Source organism: Plectropomus leopardus, chromosome 6, assembly GCF_008729295.1.
Source record: "Plectropomus leopardus isolate mb chromosome 6, YSFRI_Pleo_2.0, whole genome shotgun sequence".
In the NCBI taxonomy this organism is placed as follows: Eukaryota; Metazoa; Chordata; class Actinopteri; order Perciformes; family Serranidae; genus Plectropomus; species Plectropomus leopardus.
In genome coordinates, this window is record NC_056468.1 from 27061588 (window position 1) to 27074913 (window position 13326).

Below are 13326 nucleotides of genomic sequence, written 5' to 3' on the forward strand. Positions count from 1 at the left end.
TCCGAACCCCTTTCCCCCTCAGCTTGGCTTTGACATGCTAAAATATAGAGAAAGGAAAAGCGAGACTGGTGTGATTGAGAAGCTCTCTCTTCAGACGTGGCATCAGACATATTTTGGGAGCATGGCTTACAGATCTGCAGCCTGGTATGTCTCTGAGGCAATCGTGAACTCACAGGGTTAATGATTTCTCCTGTGTCTGAGACTCACCTCCGCTAAGCTGTCTGCCCTCATGTTTGTCTTCGCTGTAGGTTCTGAAGTCACTCCTATGTTTGACTTTGTCTCTGTCTGTTTCTCTCACTCTTTCCGGCAGTCAATATACTCCTCCCCCTGCTCCTGTCAGCATGTGTTGATCCCTCTCCCTCTCCCCCTCTACTGTGTGTGGTAGATGAGTGACTGAGGGAGACAGAGACAGACTTTAGAGACCCTCAGAAGAGCAGTCAAAAAGAGAGGAAAAAGTGATTGATAGAGAGAAAACTTGAGAAAAGGGCAAGAGGGAGAAGACAAGGTCGGGTCCCAGCTCTGTCGGACAGTTGTTGCAGAGTATTCGAGTGGGAAGGCGAGGATTTTAGGGGGAGGGGTGGCTGGGGGAGACAGAGGGGAACATGCTGGCTCACTCCTGAAGTGTCAGAGTGTCTACAGCGGAGCTCTGGAAAAAGGAGAGTGAACGCTGCAGCTCGTCCACAGTCTGTTCAGCTACTGGGAAATGGATGTAAACTGAGGCGCTGTTCATTTATTTGTAAAACACCTCCAGATGTTTGGATGAAGATTTTCTTGACGATAGCAAATCATGGACTCTGACTCGGACTCTCCTTTCAACTACTCCTGGCCTTCGTTTCCCAAGATGAGGATGCGCAAGAAGACAGGCAAAAAAGGTGACACTGATTGGTACTGTAATTAATAGATGTGGAAATAATGTATTAATCTTTAGAAGCAATGCTTTACATCCTGTCACACTGACTGTTCTTTCTTGGTTGTATGAGTAGCCATTAAAGTTGACAGTATTCTTTTCACAGATAATCAAATATTCTTGGAAAAAAGCAATAGAGTTGACAAAGCGTAACTGATTTACTGCAGTTTTTGACAGACATCAGATGCATGTGGTTTAATGTCAGAAATAAACGCTTCAAACTCATACACACACAGGCTTTTCAGTTTCCCCCTTCTTTAGTTGCATGTCTTTTCTTAAAGCTGTTACAGATGGCAAATGGAATATTTAACCACAAACTGGCCTCCTGGCACTCTCCACCGTGGAACAATACAGTTAAAATTAGACTGTTCCCATTACACATTCTTATTCACAGGCCTCCTCTGCAGCACCAAGTCAGTTGACTGAGATAACTGCATGTTTGCCAGTGATGTAACCTGATATCTGACAGTATGTTGGGGAATGTCAGATGTCCACTTGAAGCTGATTGAGTGCTTTCGACATCCCCAGTCTGCACTATTGTGTGCATGAATGAACCCAGCTGATGAGTCGTGGCCTCAGGTGACTATGGGGTCCAAGAGAGAGGCCTAATGTTAATATACGCATTCATATTCCCATAGGTGTAAATTTCTGGTGAGATGTAGGGGACATCTCGCCTTTAATAGTGAAAACGTGTGCATCTGCCCCCCCCCATTGCATACATGCAAGAGCATGGGTTTCGTACATATGCTTAGGCACCTGCAGTTGATAATCATAATCACTGTTGTGTCACTGAAGTGAGTTAAAGTTCAGTGTTTGCCACAGTTTATTATCAGTTCATGAGAAAGTAAACCAAGATCAAGTTGATGCTGGTGCTTAAACTTGGTACACAAGCTTGTTGCTTCATCATTAGTCATGGGAGAGCTGAAGGGAATGCTTAAAATAGTACAAAATTAAACCAGAATGATTAAACAGTTCATTGCTTATGTGCAAGTCACTGTGTGTGCTTGTTGGGAAGAGAGACAGAGAGAGATCAAGTTACTGCCATTTCTGTGTCATGGCTCAGCTCCAGTGGGCTTTTCCTCATCTTTCACCATAAACCTCTGCAAGATTATCCATGTTATTGCTTCTTAATCGTGATTGACATCAGCAAGTTTTATACACACTGCCTGCCTGTGCAGTGGAGCTAAAGAGCAGAAACAGCGGCACTATAAAAACTTTTTAACAGACCGTATATTCTCCAAGTGGATTTCAGAAGTCAGAATATGAAGTGAAACAGCTCTGGTATTACAATGCACCTGCAAAGAAATGTGATTTCAGGTGTGCAGAGCCGCAAGTTTATTTCTCCACTCTGAGGACTGATGGCCATGTGCTTCGAGTTTACCTCTTCCTGGATCTCTTGAGCCGGGTGACGCACTGAAATGTAAACACAGCGGCAAACGCACAATGTGATGCTTGGACGGAGATGTTTGACCGCAGGTGTCATAACTCAGAGTGGGTTTGTGGATTTTGGTGGACAATTGTTTTAATGATTTAAACGGCCCTCCATGAACACTGAAGTCAAATAATTAGCTCTTCCCTCTTATAAGGTAATAACACTCTTTGTTTTGATTCTTTTAAACTTGGCTTGTTATTTTACCCTGCTCCTTATTTCTCCAAAGCTCTCTCCAAATTGACAAGTGTATGGTGTGGTGCTTAAAAAGTGACCTAAATCATAAAAGAAGGGATGTCATACACAAATAAGCTCTTGACACTTATAATAAGCAAGCCTAGTGTTTACGCAATTAATGATCATGATTCTCCATTCATCTTGAACATTTTGTTTTTGAGCTTTCAGCACACCAGCAGCCTCCAAAGAGAGTAAACCTTAAAAAAGAGCCCTTGTGACAGCCCTGCCTCCCCCCTCTCCATCCTGCCTTCCTAGATCTCTCTCTCCCAGGGGTGTGCATGGGTTGAAGGGTCACTCTCTGTGTTTAACTGGCCTGGTCTGGAAACCTGGCACTGACTGCTGTCTTTGTCTGGGTCTCTGTAAAGCTCAAGTTCTCTTTTTCTCTCTGCTGCTGCTGCTCCAGGCACTGCTACTGTAAAGGGTTGGCTCTCGCTCAGGGACATGCTCTGAATATCACATCACTCCAAATACACCTTCTGTGAGGGAAATTCTATAGAAACAGCCCCACGCACTGCTCTGCCTTAAAACTTTCTCAGAAAAGGCAACCTGCGGACAGTAATCTCCGTCTCAGCGATAAAGACGGCCTCTCCGGCAGAAAGATTGATTTTAGGCGGCTCTAACTTGTGAGAAATATGAACTCCCTGGTCCTCTGTTATTCCCCAGGTTAACTAATGTTAAACACAGATCGCAGTGCCTGACAGTAATGTTCACTGAGGCGGTGTTTATGGGTCAGAGGTGTGTGAATGATCGGACCTGTGGCAGCCAGCTGTGGCTTTGGACCTGGCCCAGAACCTTAACTATTAGACCTGTCTGTCAAGTTCCTTAAGTGGGCTCATATGAAACGGTATCTGCTTTCAAACAGCGGTTTGACACACATCCAGAGTCTGACCTCGTCTCTGGATTTGATGTGGGAGTAAAACTAATCCTACAATACACAGCAGAAGGTCTAACATGACATTGTGGAGGTGTTATGTGTCTAGATTCAATTTTATATACAGTATAATGTTTTCATGTGGAACTAAAAGGATCTACAATTTTTTTTAGCAGCGGAAGAACAGGTTGTTATGTTATTATTTGGCCGTTTTCTGCTACTTTTATGTTGTGGTAACTCACAGGACATTTAGGTTTTGTGTGATATGATGCAGTTTGAGATATACTTGATAACTTTAGGATTGATGTGGAGTGGGCTCTGTATGTCCTGCAGTGGCTCAACTCGAGTCCATATCTTTACATTTGTTGTGGATGGAGCAGGACTCATCTGGTGTCCTCATCAATGTCTGCTTGACTCCCTGTTGCCTCTCAGATTTATTGGACTCACCGCCTACAGGAAGCGCAGCCAACTGTCAGTCTGATTTACCCTCTGCTACAAATGCCGGACTTTTCTGCTCCTTCTGCGGTGCTGGCAGCTTGGAAACTATGGATAAACTACGGATTTGTCTCAGTTTAATATCTGCTTGATGAGTTTAGGTGGAAAGTGAAGTGCCAGAGACATGTTTTTTGCACCGCTGGCACTGTTTCAGGCATGGCTTGGCCAGCGTAAGGTGAGACTGTCATTAGGAGCATAATAATATAACAGAGCTAATGAGGCTGCCTTTTCTGATTAGTGTGATGAGTACTGCACGGTCAGTACCAGTTGTTAATGTGGTTGGAAGTTCTTTTTTTTCCACAAAGTGCTTTGCAGATTATAAAATCTGCTTTTCATTGCTGCACTTCACATTCATACTGTTGTCATACCTTAACTATTTTCCACCAACGGGGATGTGGTTCAGTTTCACTTACTGCACCTAATTTTAAACAGTACATTTTGACCCAAAACAAATTAATTAGGAACCTGCTCCCAACTGGAACCAAAAAGTAGCAGGTTTTCCTAATCCTTAAATGCAAACTATGATGACATCAGTGTCATATTCTACAGATTGGAAAGAAAGGATGGAGAGATGTTCAGTGAGAAATTATTGAGGAAAAAAGTGCTCTTAATAGTTGGTCAGGGCTTGTTTTGGGGTAAAAAATAATATCTGTAGTAACAGAACAAAAGTTTGCAGAAAATCTTTGCAATCTGCCATCTTGCTGCTACTGTCTACTTCTGTTGTACATTTTGCAATGCCCACCTTGGAGGACACATCCTTTCTTATAGTGGTTCTGATCAAAACTGGTCGAAAAAGGGGCTTGTTCTGTAAGTAGTATCAGGGTATCAAATTCCTAAACAGGACCAGTTCGAGAACCACAGCTAGTCTGGTTTAAAGGGGTACCTGTGAGCTGCTGAACTGAACCACAGTCTTTTTCGGTGTGCTTTTGAAAGTCCCACTGGAACACTGAGGGGGTAGATTAATGAGTAGTTGGGGAAGACGTTCCTTGTAATTTGGTGATATGATTTTTTCAGTCCTGTTCTTAACTGACCAAGTATATTTGACAGAGTTTGACAGCTTAAAACCTTTAGATGCTTATGTACAACTCCTCCCCCTTCTGCAGGAAGGAACTGAAGTCTATTACTTACCATGTGCAATAGTGCTTTACTTATGTTTACGTACAATTTAAAATTCCACGTGCAATATTACTTTTTACTTTTAACCATTATAATTAGACACTTTGTATTTTAGTTTCACTCATTTGGTGGTCTGTTGTTGTATTCTTTTTGCTACTTTATTTTTGGAGCAATCTGGCAAGAATTTCCTTAGGGATTTAAAAAGTTCTGTTTTATCTTATCTATCTTAGTTTAGTTTACTTGACATGACTTCTAATAAAGCAGTACAAACTACAGGCGAATGTGACATTTTCAGGGATAACACTGTAAAGTCCGGTACTTATTTCAATCATGGTCCCTTACATTCCATCAGACCTTTCACTACACAACAAGCTTGAGACAGCTATTCAAGAGATGAAGCGGAAAACGCTCAACAACAATGTACCACATCCCAACACAGCACCCACAGATATACATGCCATTAAAATAACAACAACAATACACATATGCATGTTTTTTTAAGAAACACAGTTTCAATGTGAAAAATGACCTTTACATTATTCAGAGATGTTATCTAGCAGCCTCCGTTTGACCATTTTCTTAAAGGCTTGTGAGTTTGCCCCTCCTTTTATTATAAGAGGCGGTTTGTTCCCTTCTGTAGCACCAGCATAGATTAAAGAAACATTACCCATCATGGGTTTTGAATTTAATAAAGGCTCAGGTCAGCTCCCCCAAGCTCTGGTACTGTGATTGTGGACTTCTTCTAACTTCCCAAAATAATTGTTGAAATATCTCTGGGCTCTGCAATTTAAGATCCTATAGACAAATCGAGTTGGATATGACACGCTTTATCCTGTGAGCAGCTGGAGACGAAAGAACTGAGACCTGCAAACACGACTCCTATGATGCAGCTATAGCACTTTTCTCACCAACGTCTTTTGTGTAACTTAATGCAAGATCAATGTGAAGCTATTTTAAGTTGGTGTCAGTTCCCCAGATTCAAAACCCAAGGTCTTCTGTCTAGACTGGCTCTTTCTAGAGTGAATGTTCAGCAATCACAAAGCGAGAAATTACACACTAATGAAACAGAAACAAACAATTCTCTGGTGATGGTCGACTAGTAGGAGTAACAAATCAGGACCAAAAAAGTAATTAGAGCAGATTGCAGGTTCACGTTTTATTGATTCTGGCAACATTTAAAATCAGCCTTTCACAAATATCTATACAGGTTTCAGATGTAACACGCAGGCCACACAGTGAGTGTGGTGTTGAGACTGAACAAACTTCAACAGAAAACTCAAACAATGTTATGTACTCTAACAGAAAGTGGAAACTACCGGCGCATCTGGAACTTTACACAAGTTTGAGTTTGAGCCTTTGAGTTTCTTCATTCTTAACCCTAAAAACAGCAGTTCACTAAACTCGTCTCATGGGTCCATTTAGTAGCTGTTTTGATCATACCTCATTTTTTAATTCATATTTTGAATTGACATGTTGTGTTGAAATTCTATTTTGTTTTAGTGTAAACCTATCTTTTATTTTTTTAATCTCTCTTCCACTAATTATTTCACTGTTTATTTTGTAGTCATGTCGTATCACAAGAGCTGCAATGATAAATTGATTGATCAATTTGTCGATAGAAGAGAAAAAAATTGGCAACTATTTTGACAATTGTATAATTGATTTAGACATTTTTTTATGCAGAAAAGCCAAATATTGTTGGTTTCAGGCTTCTCAAATGTGAGGATTTTATGCTTTATTTTGTCATATGATAATAAACTGAATAGCTTTTGATGTTTTACTTTTTGTCAAATAAAACAAGGTGAAGATATCACCTTGGGCACTGTAAAATTACACAGGTCAATTTATTTGGATTTTCTGAAATTTTATAAATAAGATATATTTATTAATTTAAAAAATAATGGGCAGATAAATCAATAATGGAAATAATACTTAGTTGCAACCCTACACATTACAGATAAGCTTAAATAATATTTAACTGTGTTGCATAAATGTCTCATCAAAGGTTTGTTGTAGTGCCTGATGTGGTGTGTAACATTCAGTCTCTTTGTGTTTGTGCGTACCTGTAGCTTGTTTTCTAACCTGGAAAACTTTCCAAGAAGCTGTGTTGTGGAGAAGCCATGTTTTGAGCAGAGCAACATCCCAGAGGGGGCTGTGTGTGTTTGGAGAGCAGGAGTGTTTTCCCTGTTTAACAGCAAAAACCAGGCTGCTGCTCACAGTGACTCTACTGTGTTGAAAGGGTTCGTCTGAATGCTACTGTGTGCTCACCGGCAGTTATTTCCACTCGTCTGCTCAATCGAAGGCAGGGTGGGGAAGAAACATGCCTACAGATGCCCACTCACAATTCTGTGCACTCCCATTCACATGTGTGTGCAAAGAGCCATTCAGACAGACACGCACACTCATAAGGGACTCTTGGTGCTGAACAATGACATGCAACTGCCCAGGATGTCTATGTCACTTCCTGTGTTTGTGAGTTATTTGGTGTTGCTGTGGAAACCAAATGTAATATTGAAAAATCCCCCCTCTCTCTCTTTTTGCGGCTCCCTTCCTCTCTGTAGAGAAGAGCCGGTCCGTACGGGAGAGCCAGGCCCTGTCCCCAACTCTGGCTGCGGCTGCCAGACTGTCAGCGATGATACACGGCAAAGACAGAGTGTACGCCAACGCCATGCTGGTGGATCAGGTTAGTGGGCCGGAAATTAGTGTTTGTTTCTGTGTGAAAATTTACTTTGTGAATCAGTTGTATTGTTTATAGTATTAAGTCAAAAAACCAATTTGGCTCATATAATGTAAAATGTTCCATTACAGAAGCTACAAAGCTTGTGGAATGGCTACTTCACTCTCTCACTTGTATGTTCCAGGTGGATGACGCTGACATTAAATACCGCTCTCCAGGGGAGGAGGAGGTGAGCCCCGTGCCCCACCTTGGCAGCCCATGCTGGGACTCCTGCTCAAGGACTCCCCCTGCCTCAGGGAACTGCTCCCAGAACCGGCACCCATCCTCACCCCACAGTGGGGAGAGGGGGCTCCAAAGCCCCAGCCTGGAGAATCACAAGGAGCCATTCCCACGCATCTCTCCCCCCTCTCCCTTTGCTTCCTCCCCATCTTTTCCTTCCTCTCCCTTGGCTTCAGCCTTCCGATTGTTCGAGGGAGCTCAGAGGCGTCAGATGCAGCCATGTCTTTCTCCTGCTTTGAACCGCAGAGGATGCAGCCTGACTGAGACGAGTCGGGGCCTGAGGTAGGAAGCTATTGCTGTTAATTATTGACGAACTTGGTGTGCAAACTGTTATATTCAGTTGCAAAACTTTTAACATGACTGCATCACAACAGTTTTTTTATGGTACAGTGAGGGAATAAACATGCTGCTTCAGGGCTAGCTTCATTTCTCGATACTTTGGAAAAACAAAATTACTGCACCAATTCAGAAATTTGTTGGGATCTTCCTGTGACTAACCCGTTCCAAGACAAGGTATCATCTGTTTGGAATTTCAGCAAAAGCATTTCTCGACATTTTGTGCAGTGATTGTAGTCACTGAAGGTGCGGAAAGCGACAGGAAGCCTGGACACAATTGAGTTGTTTGTGTGTTGAAGCTGATGAGCATTCCTTCCAGTTTCCTCAGTGCTGCAGAATCTTCTATGTTAGCTGTGAAGCTGCAAAATGCTGCACAGTTAAAAACCTGATTATAAACAACAGCATGTTGACTCTCTGTGGTGATTTTAAGATCAAAATTATCTGCACTTATCTGTGAAAAATGGTGGAGGTCATTATGGATCTGAACACAATGTTTTTTGTCTATGACTGTAATGTCTGATGCCTTGAGTTTTTAGGGTCAGTATGTTCCCAGGTTAATATAATCATGTAGACTGAAGTAGCATGAGAAGTGCACTGAATTTTACAGATTTGCATCTGTGTGTGTGTGTGTGTGTGTGTGTGTGTGTGTGTGTGTGTGTGTGTGTGTGTGTGTGTGTGTGTGTGTGTATGTATAAACAGTCCTAGTCTGGAGTGTGACAGTGGAGAAGAGGACATACTGGGACAGTCCTACCCCTGCTCGTCTGTAAAGAAGCAGTCCTTCCTGCGCTCCAGCTCAGGAGAGGAGAGGGACTCTTTCGACACGTCACCAGACTTTAACCGGACACACTCTGACACCACAAACACATCCACTAAGGTACACCCTAATTAAAGCTGTAGTTGGTAACTTTTATGAAATAACTTATGTCATATTTGCTAAAACTGTGACTACATTCATGCAGTATTACATGAGACAAATAGTCTGTGAAATCACATTCCTCTGCATTTGCTAGAATCCACAGCGACCGAATGAAAACAGCTAATCAGATCAGAGAAACCTCTAACGTAGTTGCCAATCACTGATTGTGAACTGTGATCAAACTAGGCAGCGCTGATCAAATATAAACTAAGATTCTGTTTCTGGATTGACTATTTCTCACCTCAGACATTTTCAGAAGCATATTTTAGTGTAGTGTTACGTTGTAAAATGAGAGTTTGTGACCTGGCCGCCATGTTGGAAACAGTTTGGCTGAAAATCAAGCACCATCCACAGTCTTGGTCACAAAGTCAAATTTTACAGCTATACATTATTCTAAAATGTGTTTCTTAAATTATTTGAACAAAGAAATAGGCAGTGCAGCAACAGAATTTTGGTTCATATTTGATCAGCACTGCCTAGTTTGACCACAGTTCACAAGCTGTAATTGACATGACTGACAGCTGTCTTAGAGATTTGTCTTCCCTGATTGGGTATTTTCATTCAAGTATGGCAGATTCTTGCAAGTGCCATTTAAAACACTATGAGAAGACAGAGGAACATAATTTTTTCTTTTTTTACATCATGTACTACTTTGTTAATATAGTGACAATTTCAGCAAGTATGATAAAAGTCATTTTTATAAATGTTACCAACTACAGATTTAAACATGTATTTAATGTACAACAATGTTTTTCTCCCTATGTTTGAAATACCATGTTGCCTGAGAGAACACCTGCAAAACCTTTATTTATAGTTATCGCATGACTCTATTATATTGCCCTCTAGACAAGACATTTAAGGATTTTCATTTATTCAATAAATACACAATAAAACACTAAAACCTCATACATATAGTAAATGCAAAGTCATGAACTCCAAAAGACACAGCCTGTCCTGCCATAATCAGTCAATAAGCCCAGACTGTCAACACCTCAATAATGTGATTGAAAAGTCAGATATATTGAGTTTCCTGTTCACAAAATTGAACTGAACCTGTGAACCTTTGCTTACTGCTCTGGCTGATCTGTTCCCTCTGATCTGCTTCCTCGCCCAGAACCCAGAAGAAGCCGAGGTTCGCCTTCGGTCCTACTCCTACTCCTCCCCCAAGGCGAAGCCGTCACGGCCACTGCTAAACCGAGACGCCACCATTACTGACCTGGCAGAAGGTGAGTGAACTTTGACCCCTTTGCCCTGTGACCTCTCTGTTCCCAGGAGTCAGCTGAATGTACACATGAGCCACATGTCTAACGGGGAGTATAGTAGTAGTATAGCAATAGTATAGCATTTTGAAGAATTTTTTGGTGTAGACATGTCAACATTTAAAATGTTGAAAAAAACTGTAGTAGGGTTAGGGTTTGGGGGCCATGGTTAGGGTTAGGGTTAGGAATTCATCATTCTAAATGTGTCAGAAATCAACTAAACCTCTATAAAGTACATGTGTGTTTAGTGTCAGCTCTGCTTTGATACAGCACCACCTCTACTCGTGTGTTTATGAGCAAATGTGAGCGCACAGCAGTAAGACCATGCTTTGTCCTATGTAGATGGTGCATTCAGCAGCAGCGGTCGTTCTCTACTTCAAGCTTTATCTCTCTCTAAATCCCTCTCTCGTCTCAACCAAGTTAGTAAGTACAAGAACGGCTTCAAACAGCAACTTAGACTCTGCTGGTGAACATTTCACTGTCCTTCTGCTCTTTCTGGTGAACCGTGGGATAAACTGGTGATTATCTACAGATGTACTGTAAAAAGGCATATGAACTTTTTGTGACCCAGTATAATATAAAAGAATACAAGGTGGAAAAACTGAAGTAAAATGATTGAATTAGCCTTCTTTTAGGGAGAAATCAAATAACTTTGCCACACATTTTGCTGTAAATTGGTTTACACTGATATTTTGATTTCACAAAGTTTTGCAAAACAATGATGTGTCTTATTGCGGCCCCAAATTGTGCAGCCCTTCATCTGTGGTGGGATTTTGTTTTTGTGGCACTGACATTGAGCAATGCACAAACCGCTGTCTCAGAGAAAAACATATTTATTATTAGTCTAAATTGCTAAAAGATGAAGAGCAGACTTTCTCCAAAGCTCAGTGTCAAGAAGAACACAAGTCATCCAAACTCATTTAAATGATGATTGACAGGTAGAGGTCTCAATCTTTAATACTGACCATTTTTAATTTGCTGAGGCCTTAGAAAAACACTCTTATATAACTCTTATAGATCATCTTAAGGAGGATTTGTTTCTGCCCTGAGGGTTCTGTTCTGCTTCCATTCTGGTACATATTATGTTTCCCTCTTGGTTTTGATTTTTCCATCCTTGGTGTCATCTGTTTTTTAGGGACAAAACTCTTGTACTGTGTTTGGTCTTTCTCTGTAGGGGTTTGCTGGATCCAGTCTGTTTCAGAGTTTCTCTTTGTTTGCTTCTAACTCAATTCTGATTGGGGTTGATGGTATTTGAAGTCCTTGGCTGATTTGCTTAGAATCTGCAGTAATGACTTCATTTTTATTGACATGCATTTCTGGCTTACTCATTTTTTTGTTTTTGTTATTCTACTTTACAGAGCAGAGAGCATTCAGCCTGACTGAGACTACCAGAGAAAAGAGGTAAAACCAGTGTGTCATTTCACGAGCTTAGGAGCAATCCGCCCAAATGTTCCTCCCTTTTTAGGCACCAGTGTTGACCAGTGGTTAGAGATTGGCCAAAATGCGGCTACACATTTGCACTGTGTGTGTTTTCATGTGTATCTCAGTATTAAACCTGTGGTTGGGGTCTGAGTGTGCAGGATGTGACATACTTCCTGTTGTAAGGCAGAGGCCAGAATACACTCCGATTGCAACTACAAAATAACCCTGAGTAAACAGCAAAACTCACAACTTTTTTGGACTCCAGACTTCTGAAACACACAATTTAGGAAACCAATTGCCTTAAAAAAGGTAAGTAAATATAAGTATAGCCTTGGGGTGACCTCCAGCTCACCTGGTAGAGTGTGTTTCCCCATATAAGATGTTTGCAGTGGCCTGGGTTCAATTCTGCCCTGCGGCCATTTGCTGCATGTCATCCCTCTTCTCTCTTTCACCTTTCCTGCCAATCTTTAGTTGTCCCATCAATAAAGGCAAAAACACCCAAAATAATAATAATAATAATGATAATAACTATTAGCCTAAAGTTATGTTTACTTTATATTTTACTCCTAAGTTCACTGATAATTAAGTTGTATTTACTTAGTTTTGTGAAGTTGTTAAAAATGACATGTCAAATTATCTTGTTCTTTCTAAGTATTAGCAACATAAGTAAACCAAGTTAGTTCAACTGAATTGTTCCATTTATTCAGTAAAATTTTGGAAATTGATTGCTGTACATAAATGAAATAAGCACAACAAAGAATGATAGCTTTGCAGGATTTTTCACTTTAGCAAATGCCATTCTCAAGGACCTCAAGAAAAGGCCAGTGTATGTGGAAGCTCATAAAATTATACAGTCCAAGCAAATCCACTTGAAAGTCTTATAGAAAAACCTTCAAGATTGGGCAAACTGTAATCTGTAGTTTGCAGCTATTTAATTCCATTTGTCTTATCTTTAACAAGTTAGCAGAACAGATCTTGTAGATTTCCTAACTCCACCACATGCAAAGTCCTCTTTGTTGTGATCAAGTTAAATCAGACTAACTTGGTATACTTTGGTTGCAAACAAGAAACAAAATAAGAGCAAGTTAATGTTGCTTGTCAGTTTTAAGTTGCAACAACTTAACAAAATTAAGTAAATTCAATAAAATATTAAGTAAGGCAAACATAACTTCAGACTAAAGTTGTATTTATCACCTTTTTCAAGGCTGTTGGTTTCCTAGGTCTTTTAAATACGAACAACTTGTCAGGTTTTACTGTGTAGATTTCCTTAAATAATATTTGCTTTACAATCCTAACATGTGGCAACATTTGCTTATATTGTTTTCATTTCATAAATCCCACAATCCATATTCATTTTACAGTTTATCCCATATCACCGCCTC

At 40.7% G+C, this 13326-nt stretch overlaps 1 protein-coding gene across 9 annotated transcripts in view; it reads left to right on the top strand.

Annotated features, from left to right (window-relative positions):
- The window catches only part of LOC121944147 (rho guanine nucleotide exchange factor 28-like), a 45815-nt gene that overhangs the window by 18430 nt on the left and 14059 nt on the right, over positions 1-13326 (top strand). For 5 of the 9 annotated variants that reach the window (XM_042487839.1, XM_042487840.1, XM_042487843.1 and 2 more), the window contains exons 11-16: positions 7617-7738; positions 7917-8293; positions 9047-9221; positions 10378-10489; positions 10865-10945; positions 11881-11923. In XM_042487839.1, coding sequence (XP_042343773.1) covers positions 7617-7738; positions 7917-8293; positions 9047-9221; positions 10378-10489; positions 10865-10945; positions 11881-11923 — 910 coding nt within the window. Of the gene's footprint in view, positions 1-617; positions 873-7616; positions 7739-7916; positions 8294-9046; positions 9222-10377; positions 10490-10864; positions 10946-11880; positions 11924-13326 lie in introns of those variants that run through there. The other 4 variants (XM_042487847.1, XM_042487848.1, XM_042487844.1 and 1 more) reach the window with 2 other exon arrangements.